This window comes from Pseudophryne corroboree, chromosome 7 (genome assembly GCF_028390025.1).
Source record: "Pseudophryne corroboree isolate aPseCor3 chromosome 7, aPseCor3.hap2, whole genome shotgun sequence".
Taxonomy (NCBI): Eukaryota; Metazoa; Chordata; class Amphibia; order Anura; family Myobatrachidae; genus Pseudophryne; species Pseudophryne corroboree.
This window is the reverse complement of record NC_086450.1, coordinates 62,431,516-62,450,215: the sequence shown is the minus strand read 5'-3', so window position 1 is coordinate 62,450,215 and position 18,700 is coordinate 62,431,516. Positions and strand designations below refer to the sequence as shown.

The following is an 18,700-nucleotide window of genomic DNA, read 5'->3' as shown; positions in this document are numbered from 1 at the left end:
CGCGGGGACACTGTGGTGTGTACGACAGACTAAAGCCATTTGAAACTTTTTTTTTTTGACTACTTATCTACATAAAGTTGTATTAATGCAACACCAGAACATACCTCTTAGGGTGACCTGTTATATTGGGGCAATGCAACATCACAACTATCAATAAAGTAAATTTAAAAATGAGTCAGAACATTGGGGGTCATTCCGAGTTGTTCGCTCGCAAGTGGATTTTAGCAGATTTGCTCATGCTAAGCCGCCGCCTACTGGGAGTGAATCTTAGCATCTTAAAATTGCGAACGATGTATTCGCAATATTGCGATTACACACCTCATAGCAGTTTCTGAGTAGCTCCAGACTTACTCGGCATCTGCGATCAGTTCTGTGCTTGTCGTTCCTGGTTTGACGTCACAAACACACCCAGCGTTCGCCCAGACACTCCCCCGTTTCTCCAGCCACTCCTGCGTTTTTTCCGGAAACGGTAGCGTTTTTTCCCACACGCCCATGAAACGGCCAGTTTCCGCCCAGTAACACCCATTTCCTGTCAATCACATTACGATCGCCAGAACGATGAAAAAGCCGTGAGTAAAAATCCTAACTGCATAGCAAATTTACTTGGCGCAGTCGCAGTGCGGACATTGCGCATGCGCATTAAGCGGAAAATCGCTGCGATGCGAAGATTTTTACCGAGCGAACAACTCGGAATGACCCCCATTATTAATTTACTGTAACCTCAGAAATGGGAACTGCTTAATTGTGGTTGTAGCTCACGTTTAATTGAATCTGCTCTTAAGACTGACAAGATGTTATTAATAGACATAAGGGGGGTCATTCCGAGTTGATCGCTAGCTGCCGTTGTTCACAGCGCAGCAATCAGGCTAAAAATCGGCATTTCTGCGCATGTGTATGGATCGCAATGCGCATGCGCGACGTACGGGTACAAAGGCCTTTGTGGTTTTGCACAGGTTCTAGCGAGGTTTTCATTCGCACTGGCGGCCGCAAGAAGATTGACAGGAAGGGGCCGTTTCTGGGTGTGAACTTATCGTTTTCAGGGAGTGCTTAGAAAAACGCAAGAAGGGCCAGGGAAAACGCAGGCGTGGCTGGGCGAATACTGGGCGGGTGTGTGACGTCAAAAGCCAACCCACCAATGTTAGAATCAACGCACACGAAGAGTAATTACAGGGCTGGTCTTGTTCTGCACAAAATGATTTTGCAGGCGCTCTGCTGCACAGGCGTTCGCACTTCTGCAAAGCGAAAATACACTCCCCTGTGGGCGGCGACAATGCGTTTGCACGGCTGCTAAAAACTGCTAGCGAGCAATCAACTTGGAATGACCACCAAGGATGGGACACAGATGGATCTGCAACATAACTCCCAACTGTCCAAAGTTAGATAGGGCCATTCTAATTGGAAGGGATTGTCTCATCATGTTTGTCCCAACTCGGGTGAAGGTGGTCTTGCACTTTGATAATAATGTAATTTGGATGTTTGCTTGGAAGTGAGAATACCTTCATTGTACTAGAGAACGGTGACAGGCTGAAAGGTTGCCCCGTTGAACACTTGGTGCTGGAGTCACTGCCAGGTAACTTCGGGGATACTCCTTGCCAGGAGATACAGACAGATAGCCAGCTGGTGCCTTGGCTCAGAGTTGGCTTAAAGTCTGTAGCAGCAGAACAGTGTCCTGTGCGAGTTCTCATCTTCTGCGTTCTTAGCATGTGTGTAACCACAACATTGATTTAAAAGTTGTAGAGTGCTCTTGACCAACACACCCTGACTTTGAAGACCTGTTCTCTGTGCATCTTCTGGAGGACATGTCTACAAGTTGGCTTTTGCGGTGTCTAATCTATTTTCTGTTTCTTGAAATGCAGTTTACAATTTTTGAGACAAATAAGCTATCCTGAATTTCAGTCTTTAATAAAAGAATAATACAGGGTCCAATTACATATACGTAAGCAAGACTACAAAGAGTTAGCAGCATTGTAACAGGAAGTTCCTCACCGAAACATCCTTTTGCAGGTCACCATGTGTTGCATCTTTGACAGGCGCGTTTGGAACAATATGTCTGTTATCAAGGGCGTACATTCTAACCGTACTAGCACCATTTATATACGGCACAAATGAAGCTGATTACCACGTGTGGGGTCGTAAGTATTACCTCAGATCATAAAAATGTCAAGTTATTTCTTAAACAAAATAACAATTATATATATATATATATATATATATAATCAGTTATTCTTACAGTTTTATTTTACTATTATCATCACCATCATCATAGTATTATTATTATTATTAACTCTGAATGACCCTCATTGTTACAGTCTTCTGGCTCATCCAGGTGGTCTTTAGCAATGTTCTTCTTGGGAAGTAGTGGCTTCCTCCTTGCACGCTGTTCTTGTTTGGCATTTGCATTATGGCGGACTCGGGCATTGACACTAGTCAGCACAGGATAGACCTGCAGACCCTAGGGTTCTCTGTGATCTCCAGGATTATATTTGCCTTACTGTTGGGGTGGTTTCTGCTGGATGACCACACATGGGGATAGTGACTATGATTGTACACATTGTATGACATTGTAGTGGTGAAGGCCAAAGTCACTAGAAATCGTTTTGTAATCTCTTTTTGCATGATGCGCATCATCAACCTTTTTTCTGGCCATTAAATGTCCGTGGATCAAGTCCTGGCATGCCTCGCACGTCGTGTGGTGAGGAAAAGACTTTAGTACTGAAGTCCCTGGTTTATGTTTTTTTAAATAAAACAAGCAACCCAAACTAACACCTGCTGATAGACACTGGGCATGATTCAGATCCCGAAGGATCTGTGGCATGAGATGCAAAGTACAGATGGCCGGGACTTTGCGCGTGTGCAGTACGGGTCCCGAATATTCGGACGCACTACGGTTGCAGATGTCAAGAGATTGTCAGCCTGCAGCCACTTGAAGCAGGCAGTGGGCGGCGACGGCAGCCGTTTCCCAAAACGGAGACATGTCGCCTCTATTTTGGGTAAGTGCTGAGGCCATAGGTCACTTAGCCGGCTGATAGTGTCGCAAGTGATCCGATGCCGTAACCTAGGATGCAGCGCTAGATCTCAAATGTATTCAGGAGGCATCTACGTATACCAGACGCCTCCTGCTGCATTACCATACCCATGCATTCCAAGGAACCGTCAGCGATGCACACTCCAACCCAGAGGTTCCCAAACTGTGTGCCGTGGCTCCCTGGGGTGCCTCGGGACACTTGCAGGGGTGCCCTGGGTTGGTGGTCCAGGACCAATTCAAATTATTCATGGTCAATATAATAGGCAAAACCAGTGCTGGTGGCTGCCAGTCATAAAATATGTGGCCAAATAGAAGCAAATCTTGTCCCTCACCACACCACTGACCCTAAGGATGGCATATAAACGCGATCTACTTAATGTAATATTTCTTTCTAAATTTCTAAATAAGAAATTTTTGCCCTCGGTGTGCCATGAAAAAAATTCTTATATTCTAGGGCGCCGTGATTCAAAAACGTTTGGAAACCACTGTTCCAACCACATCTGAATCAGGCACACTGTCTTTAATAATCCTCTTAGTTAAATGTATAATCCTGGAGGTTCACACGTTTTTTTTTTTTTTAAACAAATATAATGTTGGATCATTTTGAATTTCGGCGTTTACTGTTTTTTTTTTCAAATTTAATACATTTTATTGCATTACTAGTACATTTTTAGAATTAAAGGCTGGATTTCTCTCAATATGTATTATCACTATATAGGGCTTGGCCCCAGGGTCTTTCATTCCGTTCAGATATTTATCACATAATTGCAATGTGGATTTATTCTTTTATTTCGTTCTGTTGAATTGTTCACAAGTACAGTTATTACCTTTTACTTATTGACCATTTACCTCCTTTATCCTTTATCCTTCTGCTTCCCAATCACCTATGCTACGCTATAAATATATATCCTGGTATTCCTTCCTAAAGGTATGTACAGTCCTTTGTGTTATTGATAATAAAAGGATAACTTTATAAAATGCTATAACTCTAATGGGACGCATTTGGCCAGTTTGATGGAGAAACGCATTTCTGTGTACAATTTGGAAAACATTCAAAAGTGCTACATGTAATTAAGACTCTTAACTCTAGCACCAGGTGACTCTTATATGTCTTTGAAATCATAAATAAGGCAAATCCTAGTAGTATAATAATATATATTTTTTTTTATTATTTTAACTTTCTTCAGCTTTTTTTGTTTTAAACGGGCAGTCATTTAAATACCACACTGGGATGGTTATGCCTTTTTTTTTTTTTAATTGCCCCCTTTAAAACAGTGAGAACTCACTGATTCCTGGATCACATTTACCCCATTGTCTATAAAGCGTTGTATAATATGTGTCCTCTATAGAAATAAGTGTTATTAAGTAATAGTGATTCTGCAAATATATGCTTCCATTTAAAAGCACAGTGACATAGAAACAGCCTGTACAGCTGTACAACCCACGTCTGGTATTGTCGTGAATTCTGCTCTGTCCTGTTACGCTTCTCAGGCTCCTATAGCTGAAGTGGCATCTGTAAGAACGTCTAGTCCTGTGTCTGCATCAAATATGCCACTGTATTTATCTTTGTTTTATACAGCCACCTGATACTACCGCCAAGTAGTACCAAGTCACTCTATATAACAACATGTCACTGACTCATAATGAGTTATTAAGTGTCCCTGTTTATCTGTGTGACACTGTCTGGTTGTGTCAGTGTGTACTTGTATCTATCTGCCAGTCTAAATGTGTCACATGCAGATCTCTAATATGACGGACTGTCAGCTTCTGCCTGTATGGGGACAGCTATCTGCATGACAGCGTGTGTCTGTATCTGCGGGTCAGTGACAGTAAGTCATTCTATATCTCTGTATATGTAGATGAAAGGGGTTTGTGTCTGTCTGTCTGACTTACAACACATTGGCCTTTTCTTGTTGTGTGCTATTTAACTGCATAAGCAATAATTTGGATTTTATATAGATCTATCTATCTATCTATCTATCTATCTATCTATCTATCTATCTATCTATCTATCTATCTATCTATCTATCTATCTATCCTTAAAGCATTTCCAAAATAATATTATGTGACATTGATCACACGTAGATATACTTCTTGCCATATATGATGATGGTACAGTACAAGCTCACATACAATACACCTGACACTCCATTTACAGGGAGACTTCGGACCAAGTAATGAGGACAAGGAAGTCACGCATTGTCCTCTCTCTCCGAGGCGGAGGGTGCAGCTCAGTCAGGTCACAGGGACAGAGTCTTATTACAGTCAGCGGGGCTCGTCCTGCAATTCAGACATTAAAGTGCAGTATTTTTCAATTAGAGCTGACGAATTCAATCAAAATTCCATAGATTAGGATGAAATGAGGCATGGGTCATTTACACGAGATTTAATTGCAGGGCTATTAGACAAATAGTATATCTGCCACTCTCACATGATCTATCATTTCAAACATCAATATCTGAGGCGCATCTTGCCTAATATCGCCTCCCTCTGATCACCCCAGACCCCCCCCCCCCTCCCTGTACAGCTGAGCTGTTCTTTTGATGGGGAAAGAATTCATTTAAACCAGTGGGTGTCAAAGATTAATGTGTGTGTGTGTGGGGTGGGGGTATGTTCCTGTGTGTTGCACCACTTGTGTGTTTTGTCGTGGATGTGTGCGCATTGTGTTAACGACACTTTCCTATACAAGTTTTGCTTTTACAGTTTATTCCAAAAATAATAAAAAAAACAACAACAACAACAACAACAACAGAGAAATTGCATTAACTCACCAGGATTTCCAGTTGCTTCAGTGGTGCTGCCCGGATTTCTCCATATCTGAAAAAAGGTCTCAAAATATACCAGAAGGAAGACACTTGGGAGATGGGGAACATTGTAAATTAAAGTCAGGATGTTTTTTTGAAAGGGATCAAGACTTGCAGCTGTTATACCGGGGGGTGGCCTCTAACAAATCAGCATTTCGGGACTCTGATAAGGGACAAATGGTCTCTTATACAGTATGTTTTAATATATTTTTTAAGGACAGAGACTTAAAATTCTATTAATGAAGGATTAAATACATTTAAAAATTGGTGCTTATGTATTGCTGTGACATAACAAATATATTTATGCTCTACTAGTATGATTGGTATAAAGTCGCTTCCATAACGATCACACTCACATTTGTTTACATGAAAGAGTCTAATGGGTCTATTGATAGTGAATGAGGGTCCATAATCTTAAATGAGGAATTGAGGGGTCTAGTGTCTGTTCTTGTAATGAGGATAGGGGGGCGGTGGACTTTAATGTGCTGATAAAACAAACCACACATCATTTCCCTACGCGAGGGTCTCTATTCTGGGTGCAAAGTGTGAGTTTGAGACATTTCAGGGAGATTCATTATGGAGGAGGAGGGGGGGGCTCTCTCCTCCCCAGTAACGTACTGGACGTGTTTTCATTGCTGCCTGTGCTGCCTCAGTAATTTAATTGGAAGTAAATGTGCAAGATAGTGGATGTCATTGAGGAGAGTCCATGCCTCACTTGCCAGGAATCTCATTGTGTTAACCAGGAACCCACTGTGCTCCTTTTAGAAGCTCTAATCACATTTTTATGTGGTTCTGTATTACCGGTTAATGGGTCTGCCCCCACCCCCCCCTCACCGCTCGCTGATACACAGTAATTGTTTCAAGACAATCACAAAAGGCAGATTGCATTGGAGGAAAAAAACAAGAAAAGAACAATTATTCTTTCTAAATGTTGCAACTCTAAAACTTCATCAGTGGAAGTAAGAAATATACTTTCCGACATCATTTTATATATATATATATATATATATATATATATATATTATATAGTGTGTAAATATTTATATTTCAATGTGTGTATATAAACTATATATTTATGTGTGCACACTCATATATATATATATATATATATATATATATTCAACAAGAAGAATGAAGAATGGGACCATTGCACTGAATTCTAATTAACTGTTTAATAGTGATCTGGAGTGGCACCTGATTTCATGATGCATGTGTGTGTGTTTGCATATATATATATATATATATATATATATATTTATTCATTCACACTGTGTATATATATATATATATATATATATATGTATATTCACACTATATATGTTTGTGTATGTATATATATATATATATATATATATATATATATATAAAATCTATTGATTGAGATTTGTATAAATCTATACGTGTGTCTCACTGCCTCTCACATACCTCTCCTAATTACAGTGTGTAGCTGAGCTCCTCACGGTGACTCTGAGAGGGATAATCTGGTGATCATGTTTAGTAAATTACCTTTCTCCTAATGTTGCTCTTTTTTCCATTCTGGTTTTCAAAACTTTGTGATTAAAGGATGGCAGAGCCGACAATATATGTATAATATCTTTTACCAACATATCAGCACTAGGAATGTTAATGTTTGTATTTGTTTAAATGGTTTTAAAAATTAAAATATACAGGAATATGGTTACACAGGATGCGTCATTGCTGGGGTGAGAGCTGAGCGAGTTGAAATTTTCAATCAATATTAAAAACTGATTTTTTTTATGATTTAATCAAGTTCAGCAGCCTTTGCAGAATATAACAGTATTTCATTTCAGATAATTACAGTACACAGATTGTACACCAGAACTGGATAAATCACAGTGATCGGATCAATATAGATCATCAGCCTATCAATACCCTGAGTGATAAGTGCTTATACTGAAAGAGCAGAGAGCGTATATACTATAATGTATATACATTATTTAAGACATGTACATATACACATACGCACAACATATACAGCTCATGTCCGCAGACACATTGACCAGAATGTTCCAAAAACTGGAAAGGAAAAAGGAAACTTTTCTGCTGCTTGGTAAGGGTTTACTAAGCCTTGGACGGGGATAAAGAACCAGCCAATCAGCACCTAACTGTCATTTTTCAAACACAGCCTGTGACATGGCACATAGGAGCTGGTTGGCTGGTACTGTATCTCCGGCCACTTTATCTCCATCCAAAGCTTAGTAAATAGAGCCCAATGCCCCGTATTCACACCTGATTGGCAAAGGGGTCTCTTATCCCATCGTCCCCAATATACACATTTTTTGGAAAATGTATAAAAAAAAAACGAAATAAAAAAAAAACCCAACAACAAATTAGGGCAGTTGAACAATGCTCAGCTTCTCGGTGATACTGCGCGACAGCCGTAACTATAGACTTACCGCGTTACCGGTCAGTTAGGGTACCTTCTGGGCATGCGTGAAGTGCCATTGTTGCTCTCAGGTTTCTAGTGCAGATTCAATTAAAAAATAAAAGAGACTCAATTCTGTAATAGATTTTTTTAAAATTCTTAATTAAAAAAAAAAATATGGAAAAGTTTATATATTTTGGCAAAAAAGCATTTTTTCCTTTACCAGTCAGCGCCGCTGGCCTTTGATAAATATGCACAGGGAAGCTACTGCAGGGCATGGTACTGCTGGCGATACTCATTTATAGGGAAGGCCATCTATGGGTTTGCCACCGATGTTCTTGCGGGTGTGATACGCGTGCCTGGCATTCGGGAAGATGGTGGTCAGAATACCGACAGTGGCATCCCAATGGAGGGAATCCTGACAGGGGTTCGGTAAGTATACTTACCCTCCCTTCCTGCAGCCTAACCCTCACCCCCGCAGCCTAACCCTTCCCGAATCCCGATGGTGCCTAAACCTAACTCCCCCTCCCCGCAGCCTAACCCTAATCCCCCCCCCCAGTGGTGCCTAAACTTCATCTTTCCCCTGTGGCCTAACCCTAACAGTACCTGGCATCGCCATTTCGTCTGATGTCGGTATTTCAGCACAGGTCTGCTGGCCGCGTGTCGGGATTCTGACACCAAGATTTCGACCACCGGCCTCCCAACTGCCAGCATCCTGAATGTGTCCCCTGCCATCAGTGGTGGTAAGCCGTTAGCACAGTAAGTAGCATTGTTTTTGTTTTTTTCTCCCCCGGTCCAGAGTGCTTTGAGCTTTACAAAGCAACTCACAAAATGTGTCCCCCTTCCCTGACTGGGAAGTAAATTGTGGTGCTGGAGGTGGTTGGGGGGTGAAGTTGGGTCTGCTTTGGCGGGTCTGTAGACATCAGGATAGGCCCAACATGAAGGGGGAGAAGGCGCCAGTGACATCATTAGGGGCGACCAATAGTGTTGTGCCTAGGGGCGGCCTGACCCCTAATTTCTCCTGCTATGAGAGAGCTGGGATCTGCTGCAGGTGATTGACAGGCGTCTTTCAGACACGTGATGCCGGGAGAGTGGCTCATATCAAAGTAAGCCCTGCAGCTAATGGAATCTGGGCCTAATTCAAGGTTGACTGCAAAAATAAGAATTTACTTACCGATAATTCTATTTCTCGGAGTCCGTAGTGGATGCTGGGGTTCCTGAAAGGACCATGGGGAATAGCGGCTCCGCAGGAGACAGGGCACAAAAGTAAAGCTTTTACAGGTCAGGTGGTGTGTACTGGCTCCTCCCCCTATGACCCTCCTCCAGACTCCAGTTAGGTACTGTGCCCGGACGAGCGTACACAATAAGGGAGGATTTTGAATCCCGGGTAAGACTCATACCAGCCACACCAATCACACCGTACAACTTGTGATCTAAACCCAGTTAACAGTATGATAACAGAGGAGCCTCTGAAAGATGGCTTCCTAAACAATAACCCGAATTAGTTAACAATAACTATGTACAAGTATTGCAGATAATCCGCACTTGGGATGGGCGCCCAGCATCCACTACGGACTCCGAGAAATAGAATTATCGGTAAGTAAATTCTTATTTTCTCTATCGTCCTAAGTGGATGCTGGGGTTCCTGAAAGGACCATGGGGATTATACCAAAGCTCCCAAACGGGCAGGAGAGTGCGGATGACTCTGCAGCACCGAATGAGAGAACTCCAGGTCCTCCTTTGCCAGGGTATCAAATTTGTAAAAATTTACAAACGTGTTCTCCCCTGACCACGTAGCTGCTCGGCAGAGTTGTAATGCCGAGACCCCTCGGGCAGCCGCCCAAGATGAGCCCACCTTCCTTGCGGAATGGGCCTTAACAGATTTAGGCTGTGGCAGGCCTGCCACAGAATGTACAAGTTGAATTTTGTTACAAATCCAACGAGCAATCGACTGCTTAGAAGCAGGTGCACCCAACTTGTTGGGTGCATACAGTATAAACAGCGAGTCAGATTTTCTGACTCCAGCCGTCCTTTAAATGTATATTTTTAAGGCTCTGACAACGTCCAACAACTTGGAGTCCTTCAAGTCGTCTGTAGCCGCAGGCACTACAATAGGCTGGTTCAGGTGAAACGCTGATACCACCTTAGGGAGAAAATGCGGACGCGTCCGCAGCTCTGCCCTATGTCGAATGGAAAATTAAATAAGGGCTTTTATAAAACAAAGCCGCCAGTTCAGATACTCTCCCGGCCGAAGCCAGGGCCAGTAACATAGTCACTTTCCATGTGAGATATTTCAAATCCACATTCTTTAGTGGTTCAAACCAATTGGATTTGAGGAAATCTAAAACTACATTTAGATCCTACGGTGCCACCTTAGGCACCACAGGAGGCTGTATATGCAGTACTCCTTTGATAAAAATCTGGACCTCAGGGACTGAGGCCAATTCTTTTTGGAAGAATATTGATAGGGCCGAAATTTGAACCTTAATAGATCCCAATTTGAGACCCATAGACAATCCTGATTGCAGGAAATGTAGGAAAACGACCCAGTTGAAATTCCTCCATCGGAGCACTCCGCTGCTCGCACCACGCAACATATTTTCGCCAAATACGGCGATAATGCTTCGCGGTGACTTCCTTCCTTGCCTTTATCAAGGTAGGAATGACTTCTTCTGGAATGCCTTTTCCTTTTAGGATCTGGCATTCAAACGCCATGCCGTCAAACGCAGCCGCGGTAAGTCTTGAAAAAAAAAACAAGGACCCTGCTGAAGCAGGTCCCTTCTCAGAAGTAGAGGCCACGGATCGTCCGTGACCATCTCTTGAAGTTCCGGGTACCAAGTCCTTCTTGGCCAATCCGGAGCCACTAGTCTTACTCCTCTTTGCCGTATAATCCTCAATACCTTTGGTATGAGAGGCAGAGGAGGAAACACATATACCGACTGGTACACCCAAGGTGTTACCAGCGCGTCCACAGCTATTGCCTGCGGATCTCTTGACCTGGCGCAATACCTGTCCAGTGTTTTGTTGAGGCGAGACGCCATCATGTCCACCATTGGTTTTACCCAACGGTTTAATAGCATGTGGAAAACTTCTGGATGAAGTCCCCACTCTCCCGGGTGAAGGTCGTGTCTGCTGAGGAAGTCTGCTTCCCAGTTGTCCACGCCCGGGATGAATACTGCTGACAGTGCTATCACGTGATTCTCCGCCCAGCGAAGGATCCTGGCAGCTTCTGCCATTGCCCTCCTGCTTCTTGTGCCGCCCTGTCTGTTTACATGGGCGACTGCCGTGATGTTGTCCGACTGGATCAACACCGGTCTTCCTTGAAGCAGAGGTTCCGCCTGGCTTAGAGCATTGTAGATTGCTCTTAGTTCCAGAATGCTTATGTGAAGAGACTTTTTCAGGCTCGACCACACTCCCTGGAAATTTCTTCCCTGTGTGACTGCTCCCCAGCCTCTCAGGCTGGCATCCGTGGTCACCAGGATCCAATCCTGCATGCCGAATCTGCGGCCCTCCAATAGATGAGCCTCCTGCAACCACCACAGAAGGGATACCCTTGTCCTCGGCGACAGGGTTATCCGCAGGTGCATCTGAAGATGCGACCCTGACCATTTGTCCAACAGATCCCTTTGCATGGAATCTGCCGAAAGGGATTGCTTCGTAAGAAGCTACCATTTTTTCCCAGGACTCTTGTGCATTGATGTACAGACACCTTTCCTGGTTTTAGGAGGTTCCTGACCAGGTCAGATAACTCCTTGGCTTTTTCTTCGGGAAGAAAAACCTTTTTCTGAACTGTGTCCAGAATCATCCCCAGGAACAGCAGACGAGTTGTCGGCATTAATTGGGATTTTGGAATATTCAGAATCCATCCGTGCTGCTTTAGCACCTCTTGAGATAGTGCTAAACCCATCTCTAGCTGTTCTCTGGACCTTGCCCTTATTAGGAGATCGTCCAAGTATGGGATAATTAATACGCCTTTTCTTCGAAGAAGAAATATTATCTCGGCCATTACCTTTGTAAAGACCCGAGGTGCCGTGGACAAACCAAACGGCAGCGTCTGAAACTGATAGTGACAGTTTTGTACAACGAACCTGAGGTACCCCTGGTGTGAGGGGTAATTGGAACGTGGAGATACGCATCCTTGATGTCCAAGGATACCATAAAGTCCCCTTCTTCCAGGTTCGCTATCACTGCTCTGAGTGACTCCATCTTGAACTTGAACTTCTTTATGTACAGGTTCAAGGACTTCAGATTTAGAATAGGCCTTACCGAGCCATCCGGCTTCGGTACCACAAAAAGAGTGGAATAATACCCCTTCCCTTGTTGTAGAAGAGGTACCTTGACTATCACCTGCTGAGAATACAGCTTGTGAATGGCTTCCAAAACCGTCTCCCTTTCTGAGGGGGACGTTGGTAAAGCAGACTTCAGGAAACGGCGAGGTGGCTCTGTCTCTAATTTCAACCTGTACCCCTGAGATATTATCTGCAGGATCCAGGGATTTACCTGCGAGTGAGCCCACTGCGCGCTGTAATTCTTGAGACGACCGCCTACCGCCCCCGAGTCCGCTTGCGAAGCCCCAGCGTCATGCTGAGGCTTTTGTAGAAGCCGGGGAGGGCTTCGGTTCCTGGGAAGGAGCTGCCTGTTGCTGTCTCTTCCCTCGTCCTCTGCCTCGTGGCAGATATGAATAGCCCTTTGCTCTCTTATTTTTAAAGGAACGAAAGGGCTGCGGTTGAAAGGTCGGTGCCTTTTTCTGTTGGGGAGTGACTTGAGGTAGAAAGGTGGATTTCCCGGCCGTAGCCGTGGCCACCAAATCCGATAGACCGACCCCAAATAACTCCTCTACGCATCGCCTGTCCACTGTCGTGTCCATAAAGCTCTTCTGGCCGAAATGGACATAGCACTTACCCGTGATGCCAGTGTGCAGACATCTCTCTGTGCATCACGCATATAAAGAAATGCATCCTTTATTTGTTCTAACGACAGTAAAATATTGTCCCTGTCCAGGGTATCAATATTTTCGATCAGGGACTCTGACCAAACTACCCCAGCACTGCACATCCAGGCAGTCGCAATAGCTGGTCGTAGTATAACACCTGCATGTGTGTATATACCTTTTTGGATATTTTCCATCCTCCTATCTGATGGATCTTTAAGTGCGGCCGTCTCAGGAGAGGGTAACGCCACTTGTTTTGATAAGCGTGTTAGCGCTTTGTCCACCCTAGGAGGTGTTTCCCAGCGCTCCCTAACCTCTGGCGGGAAAGGGTATAAAGCCAATAACTTCTTTGAAATTAGCAGTTTTTTATCGGGGCACCCCACGCTTCATCACACACGTCATTTAATTCTTCTGATTCGGTAAAAACTACTGGTAGTTTTTTCACACCCCACATAATACCCTGTTTAGTGGTACCTGTAGTATCAGCTAAATGTAACATCTCCTTTATTGCCAAAATCATATAACGTGTGGCCCTACTGGAAAATACGGTTGATTCGTCACCTTCACCACCGGAATCAGTGCCTGTGTCTGGGTCTGTGTCGACCGACTGAGGCAAGGGGCGTTTTACAGCCCCTGACGGTGTTTGAGGCGCCTGGACAGGCACTAATTGAGTGTCCGGCCGCCTCATGTCGGCAAACGACTGCTTAAGCGAGTTGACGCTATCCCGTAATTCCACAAATAAAGGCATCCATTCTGGTGTCGACCCCCTAGGAGGTGACATCCTCATATTTGGCAATTGCTCCGCCTCCACACCAATAACGTCCTCATACATGTCGACACACACGTACCGACACACAGCAGACACACAGGGAATGCTCTATACGAAGACAGGACCCACTAGCCCTTTGGGGAGACAGAGGGAGAGTCTGCCAGCACACACCAAAAAGCGCTATATATGACAGGGATAGCCTTATGATTAAGTGCTCCCTTATAGCTGCTTTTATATTAATATATTGCCATTTATTTTGCCCCCCCTCTCTGTTATACCCTGTTTCTGTAGTGCAGTGCAGGGGAGAGACCTGGGAGCCTTCCTGACCAGCGGAGCTGTGACAGAAAATGGCGCCGTGTGCTGAGGAGATAGGCCCCGCCCCTTTTTCGGCGGGCTCGTCTCCCGCTATTTAGTACATTTAGGCAGGGGTAAATATCTCCATATAGCCTCTGGGGCTATATGTGAGGTATTTTTAGCCTTTTTAAAGGTTTTCATTTGCCTCCCAGGGCGCCCCCCCCCCAGCGCCCTGCACCCTCAGTGACTGCCGTGTGAAGTGTGCTGAGAGGAAAATGGCGCACAGCTGCAGTGCTGTGCGCTACCTTAAGAAGACTGCAGGAGTCTTCAGCCGCCGATTCTGGACCTCTTCTTGCTTCAGCATCTGTGAGGGGGCCGGCGGCGTGGCTCCGGTGACCATCCAGGCTGTACCTGTGATCGTCCCTCTGGAGCTTCATGTCCAGTAGCCAAGAAGCCAATCCATCCTGCACGCAGGTGAGTTCACTTCTTCTCCCCTCTGTCCCTCGTTGCAGTGATCCTGTTGCCAGCAGGAATCACTGTAAAATAAAAAACCTAAGCTAAACTCTCTAAGCAGCTCTTTATGAGAGCCACCTAGAATTGCACCCTTCTCGGCCGGGCACAAAAATCTAACTGGAGTCTGGAGGAGGGTCATAGGGGGAGGAGCCAGTACACACCACCTGACCTGTAAAAGCTTTACTTTTGTGCCCTGTCTCCTGCGGAGCCGCTATTCCCCATGGTCCTTTCAGGAACCCCAGCATCCACTTAGGACGATAGAGAAACAACATTTTCCTCTAATGGGCAAAACCATGTGCAGTACAGGGGGGCAGATATAACATTTGCGGTGGGTTATTTTGTTTCTGTGCAGGGTAAATACTGGCTGCTTTATTTTTACACTGCAATTTAGATTTCAGTTTGAACACACCCCACCCAAATCTAACTCTCTCTCTGCACATGTTACCTCTGCCCCACCCGCAATGCACATGGTTTTGCCCATTAGAGGAAAAGGTTGTTTTGCAATCAACCTTAAATTAGGCCCTTTGTCCTAAGGACTCAGAGGCATACACCCCTGTGAAAGTCATATTATTTGTGGACCACCACCTATAGCGAACTGTTTGTGATTGCGCCGCTGATGCTGATTGGTGCTTTCCTCATTGGACGGGAATATATTATGCTTTTGTGTGTATTTAAGCCAATGGATTGCTGTCTCATACACGAGAGTTGTTTCTGATGTAGATAAATATTTTATGTTTTATTGATACCGATTACGAATGCGCTTAAACAGAATAACTGGCTTTAACCAGGGGTGTAAGTGTGTGTGAGTTGTGCCTGGTGTAACTCCCCGATTCCCAGAAGAGCAGAGAACCCTCCCGATTTGTGTCATCACGCCGCCCGCTGCATTATGCCAAGGCGGAGGGGCCATGATAGCGCCAATCACCATGCTCAGTGCAGATGCCACTTGGACCTCGGGGTGTGTGAGGAGGGCGCATCCCAAAAATTGACAATTACGCACCGAGGGCATAAGGGCGGTATCGCCAACTACAAAACGTTTGTGTGATCCATGATAAAATGTACCACAGAGTAACTGGCGTCTGCATGGCCTTATTCTACTGCACATTCATGGCTTTACCCCTTTCTCTGAGTGCAAGCGGCCACAAGCGCAAGATACATGCTGCCCTAAATACATACAAAGGGGGTTATTCAGGTTTGGACAAAACCATGCTGCACTGTAGGTGGGGCAGATGTAACGTGCTGAGAGAGTTAGATTTGGGTGGGTTATTCTGTTTCTGTGCAGGGTAAATACTGCCTGCTGTATTCCTATAATGCAATTTAGATTTCAGTTTCACCCCACCCAAATATAACTCTCTCTGCACATGTTACATCTGCCCCACCTGCAGTGCACATGGTTTTGCCCAATTGCTAACTATTTTGCTTTGCTAACAAACCTGAATAAGGCCCAAAGTGTGGGGGGTGTATGAAGATTCCAATTAAGCCTACGCACCCAATGCATATTTGTGTGATCCTGCCCGTTACGTCTGCTTGGGCCTTATAGGACGGACAGCGAGACGGGTACAGAAAGGGTGAATTTGGACAATGAAGATGAGGATGATGGTCCCCGCTATCTATCTGCTTCTGATTGGCTGATTGCAAATGCTCTACTGACGCTAGCATACATTGTATGTTCTGATGGCCGATATTGAATACGTTTGTTGCAAATAAAACAAATGGTGTATAAACCAAGCACACGTTACCGTTGCCGACTGGCACGCACCATGCCGTATACACGCAGTTGCGGTTTATTTTAAATAATGAAAATTCTTGTACCTACAGTTTGTGGCAGGAAACTATCAGCCTCTATGTGAAGGATACAGACCCGGATATTAATGAATAGAGCGCTAGTAAGTGTGGGAGAAATGGAGATACGCAACACATATCTACACCTACTAGTCCCAGTAATTATTTAGTTATTTATTTATTAACCGTTTCTTATATAGCGCAGCATATTCCGTTGCGCTTTACAATTAGAACTACAGTAATAGAACAAAACTGGGTAAAAACAGACAGACATAGAGGTAGGAAGGCCCTGCTCGCAAGCTTACAATCTACAGTAATGTTTCCTATCCGCCTTTCTAGAGAGGTCTGACGAGATGTATAAATGTGCAGTCAGCCCCAATGACATCATAAACTCTCTCCCTTTTGTTCTATAGTATAGGGCAGTGGTTTCCAAACTTTTTTGATTCACGGCGCCCTAGAATATCAGAATTTTTTTCATGGCACCCCTAGGCCAAAAAATTCTTATTGAGAAATTTAGAAATAAATATTACATTAAGTAGATCGCGTTTATATGTCATCCTTGGAGTCAGTTGTGTGGTGAGGGACAGGATTTGCTTCTGTTTGGCCACACAGTTTATTACTGGCAGCCACCAGCACTGGTTTTACCTATTATATTGACCATGAATAATTTGAATTGGTCCTGGACCACCAACCCAGGGCACCCCTGCAAGTGTCCCGAGGCACCCCAGGGAGCCACGACACACAGTTTGGGAACCTCTGGTATAGGGGATGTAAATTCCCTACATATCCTGTCTTAATAGATGCTTCTGTGATAAAGGCACAAGAACGGCAAATGACTTCATTTCCTGGCCAACTTCATAAATGTCTCTACAATAGTCTTGAACAGCAGTCATGTCTCCTGAGATATCTCCTGCTTCATTCACTCAATTTGCTGGGCTCAGGCTACCAAAGCAATAAAAAATGTTCTGCTAATTAGTGGTAAAACAACTATTAATTATTTGCAGCAGAGAGAAGATACAGGCTGCTGAAAATGCAATGCACTAACATAGCAGGAAAAGTGAAAATGCTTTAAGGTCCAACGAATATAAACTTTGCCCTGACATAGGTACTCTAGGGCTCCGAGGCACAGACAGCATAGTGCAGGCATGTCCAAACTGCGGCCCTCCAGCTGTTGTGAAACTACATATCCCAGCTTGCCCTGACACAGTTTTGCTGTCAGAGAATGCTAAAGCTGTGTCAGGGCATGCTGGGATGTGTAGTTTCTCAACAGCTGGAGGGCCGCAGTTTGGACATGCCTGGCATAGTGGTTAGCATTGCTGCCTTGCAACACGGGGTCATGACTCATGAGTTCAGTTCCAAGGCACAGACAGCATAGTGGTTAGCATTGCTGCCTCGCAACATGGGGTCATGAGTTCAATTTCCGGTCATGGGCTATATGTGTGGAGTTTGTATGTTCTCTCCATATGAATGGGTGTCCTCTAGGTGCTCCGTTTTATCCCACACTCCAAAGATGTACTTGTAGCTTAATTGGCTTCTGACAAAATAAATAAATTAACCCTAGTGTGCATGTTTGTTATAGAAAATCTAGATTGTAAGCTCCATCGGGATAGGGACTGGTGTGAATGGCTGACCTATACTTCGTTATGCGCTACAGAATATGTGTGTGCTAAATAAATAACTGTTAATAATGTTAAAGTCATGAACGGTGTGATAATCTGCGCTGGCCAGATGAAGGCAGCTGTTGCTGATTTAAAAATAGCGATCGCTTGATCATTGCAAGGCGTTATCTATGCTCTGTACTCTTCCCCCAGTACCAGACCTATCCCTCATCTGCATCTGTGTATGTCACTCGCATCCTCAGGTCTCTCCATATTACATCCCTTTCTGCATTTGAAGTGGAATAAAGTTAGATGCTATAACTATCAAATTGGAATTTAATCTTAGCAAAGCAGATGTCATTTAAAGATGACATAATACAAATAATTCACTACAACTCCTTTATGCTGTGTCAGCTTTCTTAATGATGAGCAATATGATGCAAGAATTATCCTGATGATATCGGAGACGGTGCAATTGAATTTCTCAGCATCCTGCGGATCCAGACTTTAGATTGTTAACATATCTGATAGAGTTTAAGTCGCATGCAAATAATTCATACTGTGCAGAGCCAAAACATTTGCTATATATAGCCTAGAGGTGA

General features: G+C 44.2%; 1 protein-coding gene across 2 annotated transcripts in view; it reads right to left on the bottom strand.

Moving 5' to 3' along the window:
- Nucleotides 1-3,824: 3,824 nt before the first annotated feature.
- ASB18 (ankyrin repeat and SOCS box containing 18) overlaps nt 3,825-18,700 on the bottom strand; it is a 78,980-nt gene continuing 64,104 nt past the window's right edge. Inside the window, exons 5-7 of one of the 2 annotated variants that reach the window (XR_010181899.1) lie at nt 8,247-8,311; nt 5,797-5,842; nt 5,277-5,305 (exon numbers count right to left, since the gene is read on the bottom strand). Coding sequence is in view for 1 of the 2 variants with exons in the window: in XM_063933222.1 (XP_063789292.1) it covers nt 5,178-5,305; nt 5,797-5,842 (174 nt within the window). In the remaining variant the exon portion in view is untranslated. Of the gene's footprint in view, nt 5,306-5,796; nt 5,843-8,246; nt 8,312-18,700 lie in introns of both variants that reach the window. The other variant, XM_063933222.1, reaches the window with a different exon arrangement.